The following is a 15,400-nucleotide window of genomic DNA, read 5'->3' as shown; positions in this document are numbered from 1 at the left end:
ACCTATCTGTACTACCAAGGTAAAGTACTTAAATGTCTCCCAACATTCACCAGAGTTCCTGGTACACAGCAAGGGCTCAATTAATATTTGTTGAATAAATAACATCACTTATGTATAAAAAGCCTGAATTCAAGGGGTAGGATTTACAGTTAGTAAAAGTGTAAGTCTGTAAGGCAATTCTTAAGTGAGCATTAGGAAACCTGCCCAATTATTGTTTGCTTCATTTCCTGGTTTTTAGCAATGAATAATCTTCACATTTTAAAATAATATTTTCAGATACACATTACATAATTAAAAGACAAAAATGACAAACAGAAGATTCTTAATTCTATATTTATTCCCCATACTCAACATTTCCATTCCTATAGAGGTATTTCTGAATTTAGAACTCTGCAGAGAGGACTGCTGACATTAGTGTACACAGAAAAAAATATATGCAAAAATTCCAGGTGTTCACTAAGGGAAATATAAGCACATTGGTTTTAACAAACTTACGGTTCTATACTTAGTGTCTCAAGCATTAGGAAATTGGCTACTCTCAAAGTATATTCAAAGCAGGTTTGCAGTATGAAGTTTTCTAATACTCTCTTGCCAAAGTAAGCATTTTCAAGTTTAAAAATAGGTCTACCTAGATGGTGTGTAATTTTTTTTTTGAGACAGAGTCTCGCTCTGTTGTCCAGTCTGGAGTGCAGTGGCATGATCTCATCTCACTGCAACCTCCGCTTCCTGGGTTCAAGCGATTCTCCTGCCTCAGCCTCTGGAGTAGCTGAGATTACAGGCACATGTCACCACGCCTGGCAAATTTTTTATATTTTTAGTAGAGATGGGGTTTCCCCATGTTGGCCAGGCTGGTCTCAAACTCCTGACCTCAAATGATCTGCCCACCTCGGCCTCCCAAAGTGCTGGGATTACAGGCATGAGCCACCACGCCTGGCCTAGATCATATATAAATTTGAAACTACACATTATCCTGAGTTTGTTATAACAAGAAAAATATAGCAACGCAACTATATGAATATGTGAAAAATATAAATGACAGTGTCTTGTAAAATAAATTCTTACTTAGAATTGTTTTCTATTTTAATACTAAAAATCCAATAAGTGATAGAAGAAAGCAGGAGGAAAAACTATAACAAGGAATCATGGGGATACTTTTTCAAAGAGTATTCTTTGAATTCTCACTCAAGAGAAATGAGTCCACTAAAATAATGAAGCTAAGATTAATATTTTATAATACATAGGATTGAATGTATGTATTTTCTTTGGCAGAAGCCTTTCAAGTTATACCAATTTGGAAGTCATTATTTCACTTGGTCACTTAAAAATTCTTTTGAATTGCTATTCAACTCATGTTACAAGCCCAAAAGCAAACACAGCTTCTATGTTCATCATAGCTTTAATGTAACTTTATCTTTCCATTATAGTTCCCTAAAAAGTATTTTCAAAGCCGAAAATCATTTTATCCTATTTCACACTCAAGACAGGAGCAAATGCCATGACTCTGGCAAATCAAATTATCCAGTGAATATACCCGAAAGGCAAAAGGAACTGGACGGTGCTGGGAGATGGAGGTTGAAGATTGGGAGGTGTGTTCAAGGTAGCGGGAACATTTGTGAAAGTCAAAGGCGGAATGCAAGGATTAAATCATGAGGGATCTTGTAAGCTATGCATTAGTGGATGAAGTTTATCTTGAGACTGGTAGTGAGCATTGAAAGATTTCATTTGAGGCTAGAGAGATGGGATGGGGAAGGAATGCTCAGATCTGCACTTTAAAGAGACTATTGTGGCCACTGTTCAAAAATGAACTGAACGGGACAAGTGTGGGGGACAGGTTAGAAATCTAGGCAGGAAGAGGTGGTAGAGAAATGAACACATTTTAAAGATAATTAGGAAGTAGAACAGATAGGACTTAGGTTCCAATTAGTTGTAATGGTTAAGGGGAGACAGAAAAGTTAAGAATGTCACCCAGGTGTCAGGGTCTTCATGATGATATCGTTTATCAACTTAGGGAACACAGAAGTAAAATCAGCTTTTAGAGGAAGTATGATGAATTCAATTTGGAATGTAGTGAGTTTGTGGACACTATGAGATATAAAAATTGAGATATCCAAATTAACTATGGGATAATCATGGAATAGAGGTAAGCAGTTATATAATTTCTATAAGATCTGCCTATAAATAGCAATTGAAGCAATTGGAAAGAAAGATATTGCCCCAAGAGGGAAGGATGGATGAAAGAATAAAAGGGTGAGGGCTTGAAAGTGAGCAAAAGCAACATTTAAGAAATGAGCTAAAAGGATACCAAGAAGTAGGGGAAGATCAGGAGGGCAATGTTCCAGAAAAAACGAAAGTGCTTTTCAAAAATGTGCGAGTATTTCACTATGCCAAAGGCTGATGAGAAGCCAAGATTAAGATCAAAACTAGCCATCAGATTAAACCAAATGGAAGAATTTGTGACTTTGAGCAAGAGCTATTTGGTAGAGTTGTGGGTACATGAGTGGAGTATGGTTCGAGGAGCAGGGAGGTGTGAGACATATACTCTAGATAAGTAACTTTTTCAGACTTTTGGTGATGAATGGGGTTAAGAAATCAGGTTGTACTAGAAATATATGAGAGCTTTGGATGGTCATTTATTTCACTGGGAAAGTTTTTGGCATGTTTAAATGCTGATGTGAAATGTCCAGTAAAAAAAATGGATTAAAGTTATAAAAAAAAAATAGCTAACGTTCATTGAGTGCTTAGTGTGTGCAGGGTGCTCTTCCATCTTCTTTATGGTTATTAACTCCTCTGATACTCTCAATAATCCTATGAGAGACTAACTGATAGGATAATATGCCTTAAGAGATAGGAAAGAATGGGATCCAGAGTTCAGGTAAACGAATTTTTCTTGTATAGGAAGAAACACAACTTCCATCCTAAAGAACCAGAAATGGGAAGGATGGGGTGGAGGCAGGTGAATTTATAGGTTTGGAGGCAGAAGATTGAGAGAGTTCTCTTAATACCTCCTATTTTTGTCTGTCAATCAGGAGAAATGGCCATCTGTACAACATGAGGGCAGGGGTGGTAGGCTGGTAGATTTGAAGTATGGAGGAGATTTAAAATAGACATTGTGGAGAATAGGAGAGAACACGCACTAGAAGCCCAAAATGATTGCCAGGCAGCACTGAGGCCCACTGCAGGTGAAAAGCAAGAGCATGCAGTGTCATTCATCCACAGGGTTGTGGGGTTTTCCCACCATGCTCAGCTTTGGGTCATAGGAGAGGCAGTGCTGTTAAGACTTTTGGGAAACTTCTAGGAGTCTTGGCATTGAATCCACCATGGGAGACAGAGAAGACCTTGGAGGCAAATCCAAAGGTAATAGGCAGGCAAAGGGCAGGGGAAGATGGGAGATATAGATCCATTTGATGGGCACTTATTTACACCTCCTTCAAAAGCCAGAGTATAATTATACCTAACTAATCAGGTAGATTGGGATAGATCTCAGTAAGGGGGTATATAGGAACTCTCTATACCTTTTGTTTAATTTTTTTTGTAAACTTAAAACTGCTCAAAAATATAAAGATTAGTATTTTTTAAAAAAATAAAATAGATGCCTAGGAATACATAATGTAGTGACCATATGAACATCATTTATCATTATTGTTTTAGAGAGATTTACCTGACTGTTCAGCTAAAATGGAATTACATAGTTTATCCTCCTCTGGGTCATTGTGAATTGAGGAAGGGGAGAAGAAAGGAGACCAAGAAATCTATTGTTAAATCCCCAGTTTGTACAAGGGACTATGCTGGGCTTATTACAAGTGTTATAGAATTTAATCCTCAAAATAGACCTATGAAGTAGAACCACACATGTATTTTACAAATAAGAATACCAAGATACAGAGATGTTACCTAGCTTGCCTAAAGTGGTTCAGCAGGTAAACAGAAGAAAGGAGTTTGGAACCATTGTCTATCAAAGCACCTGCTCATTATTTCACAACCACCAAATAATGTTCCATTTATTGACATCCAGTTTCGTATAGCCGTATATTTTGAAAGTTTTCTGAAATTGCCCTGAGAGTTAGAATAAAGGCATTATTAACCCTTCAAAAGAAAATTTCATGAACAAACCCATAGGTGGCAGTATAACATGGTGTTCTTAAAATGTCAACTATTGCTAATTAACAAAACACCAGGTATTGTCTTGATGCTGTCCTAGGTGATCGAGATTTGAGAAAAATCCCTTTCTTCTAGAAGGTTACATCCAGGCAGTAAAGATTCAAGGGGAAGCCCAAAAGCTGTTTTCCTCTGCATCAATCCTTGGGGCCTGGACGGTGGCAGAAGTATCTCAAAGCAGGGAAAAAAAGGGAGAGAGAGAGAGTAGAAAAAGAAGAAGGAGGAGGAGGAGAAAAAGGAAGAAGAAGAGGAGGAAGAGAGGAGAGGAACAGTAAAGAGAAAGGAACTCTGAAGAAACCAGATTATAATAGGATGTATTCAATGCTTCAAAATTCATCTTAAAACTCACCCCTGAACATCTCAGACCCCAGTCTAATTTAGATACTGGCAAGCCCTCTGGGTGTCCAGATCTCATGCAAACACACTGAATAGTTTATCAGCTGATGGTCATGTCCGTGTCTCTATTAGACCTTGGGACACTTGAGGCAGCAATCATTGTTCATCTTTGAATACTTCGGAACTAGTGGCTGAGGCAGTGCATGGCTCAGAATAGGAATGAAGTAAGAAGTGATGGATGGATGAATGAATGAATGAATGAATGAATGAATGAGTGATAGGTGTCTGTGCATTCATCATGCCTTCTACTCTACCTTCTGGAGGAAAAGTCCTGGCAATATCTTTTCTAATGAGAAATTCAGTGTCCTCCTTTATATGCCATAAGTCATCGAGAGAAAACTTATTGCTTCCCTTTAATAAAAATTAAGATGAAACTTTTTAGGATGAGGTGAATGTGAAACAAGCAAGCAGGACACAGCAATGGTGGTTGGAGCCATTTGATCCTGAGGGACAGAGGATATCTGTTAAGCTCTAACCATGTGCCAGATATAAATGCTAGGCTTTGCGTCTGTTCTTATCTAATCCCTATAACCGTATTATGAACTAATTACTGTTATTAAGTTTATTTTCTAGGTGTGAAAATGAGGCACAGAAAAGTTGATTTGCCCAAAGACATTAACTAGTGCAACTGGTTCTTCTTTCCTTTTTAGCTAATGTGCACATACTGAATGTTGAGTCCTACAGGGGTTAAATAACTTGACTGGAGTAGCACTGTCAGAGCAAAAAAAAAAAAAAAAGTCTCAATTTCAGGCCTATGAGACTCAAGAATTCATGTCCTTTATTAAACTACATTTTCTCATCACAGATCTTTTTCCAGACTTGGGAAACTCATTTAACTTTCCAGTGCTTCCCTGAATTAGGTTCACATTATGGCAAGCTGGTAGCTGGGCTTCTGATTAGAAAGGGGCACAGGTACTTTTCTACCAGCCTCTGAGTTAAGGTCATTTCTCCAGCCTTAGCTTTGCTAATTCCCCACCAGCAACTTTTTCTGAAGCTTCAGATGGGTCCGGTCTCCACCAGGACCAGATATCTAGGAAGCCATCCTGAAACTTCTAGGCTTCCAGCAGCAGCCTCAGCTGTTTGTCAGTAGTGATAAGGAGGCCCGAGATCCCTGTATCTCAGATCAGTCCCTGATAATCTGAGAAAAGACAGAAGGGAGTAGTAACTTCACTTGCCATATGTCACTTAGAATTTCATTCTTATTTTAACATGCTGGTTTTGATGCACAGTAGATAAGCCTGAAAGTAAATACATGAAACTGCTAACAGAAGGAATATGGATAATTGATGTTAAGGCAATGAGATAATGAGTATCTTTTTTCTTTTCTAAAATTTTTATAACATGGTTTAGTATCCTTTTTTAAGAAAAAATAGTTATCATTTTAAAAAGGCATATTTTTTCTCTTGATAAGCAGAAGTAGCTAAAAAGGACACATGGGCAGATGAAACTACATAGGCCAGATTCCCAAATTCTAGATTTATTTTCCTACAAATTCTTCTGCAGTGCGTTAGAGAGGAGCTGGGAGTACACAGCAAAGGCTAGCTTTACTCACAAGGTCACAAGATTTCAGGTATAAAGGACAGTGGTTCACAGGAATAACCTAGGAAGTGGGAATAAAGCAGCAATCAAAACTATCCTCAGCTCTACAACTGCACAAGTGACCCCCACACCAACAGCCCAACCATTCCCTGCTGTAGCTGCCATCATAGTAGTTGGTTGGCCTCTGGGGGTGCTCGGCTCCATTTGGCAATAGTGTTCTTGCTCTTTGAGAAGAGACACTCAACATCTTCCTCTTTTGCTCCTGCTCTCATTTTCTCAGCAGAAATAAAGACAAAGTTATTTTTTAAGATGTTTACTAGAAAGTGGAAGCAAAAAATATAAAATCATGGAAATAAAGTGTATTATGGAGAACATATTGTTTTTAATGTAACTCAGATCTACCATTGTTCTGCTTTCCAGGAACCCAGATTACAATTTTTTTTCTAAGCCTAGACTGCTATGGATGCTGAGTGAACCCCTCAGAGCCTCCAGCCTGTGTATCTGCTCTGTGTCTGGCATGTCTGAGAAGCATCCTCTCTCTATAGCTTCCCTCCTGGGTTCAGGCAACTTTCAGCTGCTTTTCCCACACTTTCTGGTTTCTTGGGGAAGGAAGGTGCTTCTCTATTAGCCCCAGAATTCATCTACTGGATTTAGGCTTTCCTTTTCATGTCTTACAGATAACATCCTTTGCCTTTTCTGTACACCTGTGAGACCAACAGATTGTCCAATCACATGAAGCATTTCACTAGGTAAATGTCAAGTCTCAGTTTCCCCTACTTAGATGGCAACTTTTACATGCATACTTTCCAGAGCGTCTTAATTTCAATCATTCTGATTCATTGTCCTAATAAGTGTACACCTACTTGTCCAACAACGTGTCCCCATTTTGTTTAATGCAATCACCGTGCCTGTGTTTTTGACAAATATCCTACCCTATTTTCAAAGATGAACCAAAGGCCACAAACAAAAAGCCATTTTGGGGGAGGCTATCTCATGTCTGCTCTCCCATAAGGCATCAGAGGATTAGACCCTTACCATCCTTCAACGTTCCAAGCCCCCAACCTCTGCCTCTTCCCCTGGACTTGCCCTTAATTTCTGTTCTTCACTGAGAGAATACTCTGACTGAACACTCGTTTGTTGGGCAGAGATAATTGACACATTCTGAGCCCAATGAATGTTCAAGCATGGCCTGCCTCAGGTTACCCACTGCCCTCTCTGCTCCAAGCACCTCTAGGCCACCTCCTGGGGGAGTGATCTTGTGCAATTCTAGTCATTTCAGTTTTACAGCATCAAAGTACCTCAACCTATAGTAATGATAACACACATACATTAAGACGAGGGTTGGGCTGGGCGCGGTGGCTAATGCCTGTAACCCCGGCACTTTGGGAGGCCGAGGCGGGCGGATCACGAGGTCAGGAGATGGAGACCATCCTGGCCAACATGGTGAAACCCCCATCTCTACTTAAAATAACGAAAATTAGCTGGTGTGGTGGTGCGCGCCTGTAGTCCCAGCTACTCAGGAGGCTCTGGCAGGAGAATAGCTTGAACCCAGGAGGCGGAGGTTGCAGTGAGCTGAGATCGCACCACACTGCACTCCAGCCTGGCGACAGAGTGAGACTCTGTCTCCAAAAAAAAAAAAAAAGGAGGAGGGTTGATCAATCACACATGCTCTTATGGGAAAACAGGCAGCTCTCTCCCTGGTAAGAAAAATATGGGTCTCCACCCCACCCCACCACACACACAAAAAAATCTCATGGTGCCCCAGAATGCAGCTTCTTTCCTTCGTGACGTGTTGTGAAGCACGTCAGCTGCTCCTTGTTGCTGTGCAGATCACCCAACATTAGGTCACCGAGAGAGACGGCAGCTCTTGCTCACACAGCTGATAGGATTAGGAGATGGTGCTTTGTCAGCCCTGATTGAGCCCAAGAAAGCCCCCTGCATACACAGGTGAGATGCGAGGAAGAGTGAATGTGAGGGACCGTGATGTGTCTGGGTTGTTTGGTGCAGGCGTTTTCTTTTCAGCAGTGCATTTGTATTGTCTTCTCTGTGAAGTTTGCAGTCTAGGGGATTCCTATTAATAAAAATCTATGCTTTTTCAGTTATCTGGTCTCAGAGATTGGCCACATGTACCTCACGGGATTTTTGTGAGGCTCAAATAAAATTATATATGTGAAAGAGTCCTGAAAATATAAAGTTTTGTGCATAAGAAAGGTAGGAATCATTTAATTACAAATTTCACATAAACAATCAAATAACTTATCCCGGATTTGAGGGAATAATTATATAAAGACATTACCTTCCTTCCCAGTCTATAATACCCTATCCCTCCTGTGCTTTGCCAGGAGAGAGATATATATATAATATATATATATTATTATATATATAATATATATATAATTATATATATAATTATATATATTATATATATTATTTTATATATAATTTTATATATATTATTATATATATTATTTTATATTATTTATAATCTTTCAAGGTTAAATCCTAAAGCAATTGATATTTTCTAAAAGCCAGAAATACATTAATTTTTAAAGAAGACAAAAGGTGATAAAACAAGACCATAAAGTAAGTCTTTAAGTAAAAAATGAAAATGATGCATAAGACTATTTTAAAGCAGGGGAAAGAAGACCATATTATGCTGTATTAGATTATATCTCTTTGATGGTATAATCCAAATGTTACAAGACATTTCTTCTAATGACATGAGAAACACTTGAATGAAATTAAGGCGGCATAGATATTATCATCGGTAAAACTTGCCTTTTAGAACAGTGGAAAAACAGGCTTGGGTTCCAAAAGTACAGAGCTAAGAGGCATCTGAACACTAAATCATCAGCCTTTCCCTCTGCTAGGTTGCTATGGTGACAGCAAGGCTACTGCACAGCCTCTCAGTGCCTGCACTTCTGCAGTAAAAGCTGTCACTGAACACATGTTGGATTTTTTAGGCACACACCCAATCATCAGATACAAATACATTGTGGAGGCAGCTTTATCTGAATCATTTTCAAAACAAGTTGTATCTATGTTCTTTATCTTGCACTGATGGGCCCCTTATGGGGTTATAGAATTCACTCATTCAGGCATTAATTCATTTGACAGTTATGTATTGAGTGTCTACTGTATAACAGGAATTGTACTAGGCACTGCCTACAAGCTTCGGTGAAAACAAACAAGTAAATGGGGAATTCTGAGGAGATCATAACAGCTCTCTTGGGGGTAAAAATAAGTGTCCTGGAATCATCAGGGGAGGTTTCCTGGAAGAAGCTGTCTAAAATGAAACTTAGTGTATCTTTAAGAGTTGAGGAGGATAGGTGGATGTAGTGCAAGAAATGTTCTAAACAGAGGCAGGTGCAGCAGTCTCGAGGAAAAAGAGAATACAAAACCTCCACCTCCAAGAACTGAAAGTGCTACAGTTTGAGCAGTATCCATTTGTATGTAAGGGAAGAGTGGCAGGGACCAAAGGGACAGGTTAGGGAGGGGAGGGAGTATCTACAAAAGAGAGGAGTGGCAAGAAATGAGATCGGAGAGGTAAACAAGGTGGCCAGATCAGGAAAGCCTTGTGTGCCACATTAAGGAGTTTCAGTATTACCTGGAGGACAATCAGGAAATCATTAATGAGTTTTCACGGAGAAGCATGACTTGATTTAGCTTTTCATAAAGTCTTGTGGAAAAATGGAAACACTGATTGGAGAGAAAGGAATAAGAGGCAAGGCTGAAAGCAAGAGACCTTGAGTTAGACCACTATTGCAATAATCTAGGGTGACTGCGGTTTACACTCTACACGAAGATAATGGAGACAAATAGTGGACAGAAGTAATCAGATTCAAGACGGTTATTACTTGGGTGGCACAGAGATCACTTGGTGGTTTATGCTATGTGTGGGTCAGGTGAGTGAGAGAAAAAAGTCCACAATGACACTGAGGTTCTGACTTGGCTACCTCAGTGGAGGGTGTTTCTGCTATTAGGTCCCCAGTGTCAATTCTCAATTCTAAGTAGGGAACTCAGAAGCATCCATTAACTTTAAAAGTTTGTTCTTATCTCACAGTATATGATCCCAGGCTCATAATTTTAGGAATAACAAGTTGTATGAATCATCCTGGACCATCACTTTCCTGAGGTCCGTATTTGAAACAGCTGTGGGTGTAGAAAGTATGAATTAATCACCTCTTCTTCCCAAATAAAGAATCCTAAAATTACCAACCTCACTGCTTGAGAGAGCTAAGTAGATTGAAAAGGCATGAAGATTTATGGAGGAAGCTCTCTTTTGGAGTTATAGGAAGAAGGGAAATTGATTCCACTAATCCTCTGGCTTCAGGCTCTCTCTAGACTCACAACATATATTCTTAGGCTTGAGAGTTGAGGACTCAGAAATGCTGTTTGGAGGATGGACGAAAGGGGACAATGACCCTCAGTTTTCGAGGAGCACAGTCCTCCTATGTAGGACGCTGGTGCATAAGGATCAGAGTTCACCTGTTGCACTGCTGCTTGGAATATTCTCCAATTCTGAATAAAGGGTATATAAGTCATTATACATGGTGAATTCCACCACCAGATAAGATTTAAGGGTAGCACTTGTAATAAATCAAGGCCCTTGGCCCAGCTGATGTACCCTATTCTAAGTCCCCAGTTGGACAGATTTTCGAGCTTTCTTAAACAAATTTGTGTGCATCACAAATGCTTTTTCTGCCTGTCATGTAAAAGGCATCAACAAATATTGACTGGATCATCTGGACCTGACTTAGCTGCCCTTTGGAAAGTTCTGTTCAATCAGCTGGATAGAGCTGTTTGTTTTCCTCACCTAATCCTCACAGCTATCCTAGAGGTAGGTATCACTATTATTATCCCTCAATTTAACAAGGGTAAATTTGAAGTTCAGAAGGGTCAAGAACCGTAGGCGTAGGCCACGCATGCAATGGCATCCGCATGTAATTCGAGCACTTTGAGAGGCCTAGACGGGATGATCCCTTGATCCCAGGAGTTAGAGGTTGCAGTGAGCCCTGATCGCGCCACTGTACTACAGCCTGGGCCACAGAACGAGATGCGGTTTCAACAGCAACGGAAAAAAAAAAAAAAAACGAAACAACAACAAAAACTTTAGGCATAAAGGCACTCAGGCTGAAGGGACCGATTGGAGTGCTGGCTTGAACTCGTTTTTCTGAGTTCAATTCCAGTGCTCTTCCCTTAGCAGTGTGTTGGAGCTACTTCCTGGAGCAGGGCAGCTGCAGGGCAGCGCTGGGGAAAAGGCTGTTCTCTGGCTACATAGCAGCCTGGCTTCTCCAAGCCGGAGGGAGCTGCGCTGACCACTGAAGGCCTTTCTGATGCAACCCCTTCCAAGTAGAATCCATCGCAGCCTTTCAGATCCCAGAACCCAGAGGCTGTGTCAGTCCTGCCGCACTGGCTTGGCTGGGCTCCGGTATGAGAGGGATCTCTGCAGCTCTCGGGCGAGGCAGTTGTGGGGAGCTGTAGGCTGACTTAAGACCTGGAGGCCAAGGAGGGGTGGCCAGGGGAAAACTTTCTCTATTTTGTCTCTCTGTGATGTCGCAGCTTTTCTCAGTCACTCCATCCAACGCCACCCCCTTCAAACCTGAGATCAAGTGCAAAAAAAAAAAAAAAAAAAAAAAGAGGGTGGGGTCACCCCTGGGCTGGAGATGCTGCTAGCCGCAGCCTGCCTACACCTGGCCGAGCTCCTTGGAGAGGGAGGGACACGGGCTCTGGCTCGGGGGGCGCGGAGTGCCGTGGCGAAATCGGGCGGGTGGGGCGCGCCCAGGCGCGGTCGAGTTGCCCCGAAGGCCGCAGGTGAGGGAGGGCGTGGGAGGCGCCCCAGGAGCTGCCTCTAGCGACTGCGGCACCACGTGTCCGGCCGGGGCGGGGTCGGGCGTGCCCTCGGATCCCAGAGCAATCGGCGGCAGTGGCGGCGGCGGCGCGTTGGAGCCTCACCAAGAGCCGCCGCCCGCAGCCCGCGCCGGCTCAGCGCAGTCTCCTCGCTCCGTGCTCGCAGGTGCCTCCTCCTGGACGGCGGCAGCGGCGGCGCGAGGAGCCGGCGGGCAGCGGCGCGATGGGGCCCCTCCGCGAGAGCAAGGTAAGGAGCGCGGGGCAGTGCGGGCACTGGAGGGCGGGGAAGGCGGGCACTGCGGGGCGAGAAGCGGGCGGGATGAGAGCTGGAGGGGTGACGTTTAGAGTCTGGGGAAAGGTGGAAGAGGTGGTGGTGGGGTCTGGAGAAGGCAGGAGGCATTGCTTAGGAGTTGAGATCCAGGAGATGGGGAGGTGGTACTGGAGGAATAGATTTTGGAGAATGACATGATTGGAGGGTTAATCCCACCTCCTGAAACTGGGACTGTGGGGTGTAGCTTTCAGTTGATGTCCTGTGTGTGTGATGTGAATGAAAGGAATTTGATGCATCCGCGACTGGGAAATGAGGACTCCCGCGTGTCAGTGACCCTGCCTTAGCTCAGGGTCTGCGGTGTGCCCGGCGGAGTGGCTGGCGCGTGGTACCTGCTGGGCGGCAGATGTGCAGGGCGAATCCGAGGCTGCGTGCAGCTGGCGGCCCCCGGGTAGAGTGGATGCCTGAGGGCCCTCCGAAGTTCCCCATTGCTGAGGTTTACCCTTCAATTTATGCCATGTGCCGGCCTCGCAGAGGTGTTTATTTTGGCCGTGACCCTTCCTGGTAAGCCGGTGGAAGGAACAGTAGGTCATGTTTCGAAAGGGTGTTTGTTACCTAAGCCAAAGAGTCCCTTTCAGTGGCAGAGGTTGGAGGAAGCAGTGGAATTTTTGCAAAACGCTCCTCCTAGGAATCCATTTTCATAAGGCAGGGTGGTGGTGACCCTGCAAAGCACTGGATTTGAATTTCGTTCTACTTCTGGCATGGTGTGCAGAATTGCCTAAGCATCTCTACCCCATTTAGCCTGTTTCCTCATCTGAAAATAGGGACATTCATTGGTGTCCTCTCTATGTACAGTCTGGTGTGTAAAGATCAAATGAGAAAATGGTTGGAAAAGCACTTTATAAGTTGGAAAACATTGTGAAAATATTACTGTTATGCATTTTTAAAACCACGACATGGCAGGGTACTTCATGCTGCGTTTTTAAGGAGAAAGAAAAATCTCTTCTTATGGATGTCCTGTAAGGAAAACAAAAATTAAAGATGATGTAAAAGGTGGAGCCATCTTCCCGAGTATCGGATTTGTGTTTGCTTTTCTGTTGGCAACAAGCCTTGTGTACCAGGATATTAACGAATAATTAAGATCCTGTCCAGAAGAGGAGGGATTTTAAAGATAATTGTGTGTGAGCTATCAGGAAATAACTGTTCCAGGTATAGGGTTCAACTTTGTGAGGAGACAAGAAAACAAGTCAGACTGTCACAGCTAATTTAGGGAAAGCAAAATGGAAGTCTGAAGGCTATCAAGTAAGCCAGAGTGTGGTGTTAATAAAGAGCCTTTGGGAGGCAGAAGCTTGAATGTGATAGAAGTCAGGGTGGGAAGGTGAGTCAGGACCAGCATAGGGAAGTAGGATGGCCTTCCAGCTAGTGAGTGGAGGTGTGTATATGTGTGGTGTGTGTGTGTGTGTGTATGTGCCACACAGACATGTGCTATTCAGTAGATTAGAAAGGTTAGCTCAGTGGAAGAGTTTTGAAGCTCATTTCAGCAACTGAGATAAGAAGGACTACTCTGTGAAGACTCAATACTCAGAAATGTGATTTCTTAGAAATTGATCCTTGAAGGAACCGACAGGAGTTAAGAGAGGGAAACGCGTTTCCTTTTGTTTTCTTTTTTGATGTCCAATTTTGAGAAGGAGCACAGAGTGCAGCATCATGACAAGGAGATTTCTCGAAGCCGAATTCCCCGGTTGATTCTTCGGCCCCATATGCCCCAACAACAGCACAAAGTGTCCCCAGCCTCTGAGTCTCCTTTCTCTGAGGAAGAGAGCAGAGAGTTCAACCCCAGCAGCTCTGGGCGCTCAGCGAGGACCGTTAGCAGCAACAGCTTCTGCTCAGGTACAGTACCCTCGGGAGGCCACCAGAGGCGTGAAGCGTGTGCCCTGCAGGTGCATTGTGAATGGGCCCATACTGGGTCCCTTATAGCCTAGAACTACACTTCTACTATTAGGATGAATTGTGGAAGGTGGTACATTTCTGGCTGTTGTGACCTACAAACACAGCAGTTTCATATAGTTCAGTTTATTGGAATCTCACACCTGAATTTTCATATGTTATTCTAGCTTATAATTTTGAATGTAAAATCTAACTTCTTGTTTCTATGACTTTTTTTCCTTTGTTTTATTATACTTTAAGTTCTGGGATACACGTGCAGAACGTGCAGGTTTGTTACATAAGTATACACATGCCATGGTGGTTTGCTGCACCCATCAACCCATCATCTACATTAGGTATTTCTCCTAATGCTATCCCTCTCCTAGCCCCCCACCCCCTGACAGGCCCTGGTATGTGATGTTCCCCTCCCTGTGTCCATGTGTTCAACTTCCACTTATGAGTGAGAACATGCGGTATTTGGTTTTCTGTTCCTGTGTTTAGTTTGCTGAGAATGATGGTTTCCAGCTTCATCCATGTCCCTGCAAAGGACATGAATTCATCCTTTTCTGTGGCTGCATAGTATTCCTTGGTGTATATGTGCCACATTTTCTTTATCCAGTCTATCATTGATGGGCATTTGGGTTGGTTCCAAGTCTTTGCTATTGTGAACAGTGCTGCAATAAACATACCTGTCCATGTGTCTTTATAGTGGAATGATTTATAATTCTTTGGATATATACCCAGTAATGGGATTGCTGGGTCAAATGGTATTTCTGGTTCTAGATCCTTGAGGAATCACCACACTGCCTTCCACAATGGCTGAACTAATTTACACTCCCACCAACAGTGTAAAAACGTTCCTATTTCTCCACATCCTCTCCAGCATCTGTCCATTCCTGATCTTTTAATGACTGCCATTCTATGACTGTTTTTAAAGATGCATTCCTTTGTTAAATGTAGAAAAAATATTGGATTGAATTTTATACTAGCAACCTCTAGAAGCCTGTGTACCTCTAATTATAAAATTCCCCAAAGATAAAGCAATTCCTATTAAATGAGGTCAAGATCAAGGAGAGTCATAGCCCAAGGCTGGCCTGGCCTTATGGTTTAGTAGGGAAGAGCCCAGGCTTTGTGATCTGTCAAGCCTGAAGGGCTGGAATCCCTGGCCCTTTCACCACTTACATACTGTGTGACCTTCAGCAAGTTGCTTAACCTCCTTAAGCCTCAGTTGTTACATCCATAAAGTGAGATTATAATACTTGCCTT

The 15,400-nt window shown here is 42.5% G+C and overlaps 1 protein-coding gene across 12 annotated transcripts in view; it reads left to right on the top strand.

The window, feature by feature from the left end:
* SYBU (syntabulin) overlaps positions 1–15,400 on the top strand; it is a 117,233-nt gene that overhangs the window by 34,962 nt on the left and 66,871 nt on the right. Inside the window, exons 1-4 of one of the 12 annotated variants that reach the window (XM_031013901.3) lie at positions 7,724–8,037; positions 10,810–10,930; positions 12,107–12,187; positions 13,897–14,098. The exons of 1 other annotated variant lie outside the window; for it this stretch is intronic. In XM_031013901.3, coding sequence (XP_030869761.2) covers positions 12,164–12,187; positions 13,897–14,098 — 226 coding nt within the window. In that variant the 5' untranslated portion in view covers positions 7,724–8,037; positions 10,810–10,930; positions 12,107–12,163. Of the gene's footprint in view, positions 1–7,723; positions 8,038–10,809; positions 10,931–10,960; positions 11,522–11,883; positions 12,188–13,893; positions 14,099–15,400 lie in introns of those variants that run through there. 10 more of the 12 variants (XM_031013897.3, XM_055347985.2, XM_031013898.3 and 7 more) reach the window with 10 other exon arrangements.

Source organism: Gorilla gorilla, chromosome 7, assembly GCF_029281585.2.
Source record: "Gorilla gorilla gorilla isolate KB3781 chromosome 7, NHGRI_mGorGor1-v2.1_pri, whole genome shotgun sequence".
Taxonomy (NCBI): domain Eukaryota; kingdom Metazoa; phylum Chordata; class Mammalia; order Primates; family Hominidae; genus Gorilla; species Gorilla gorilla.
The sequence above is the reverse complement of the archived record's forward strand: the minus strand, read 5'-3'. Positions and strand labels throughout refer to the sequence as shown.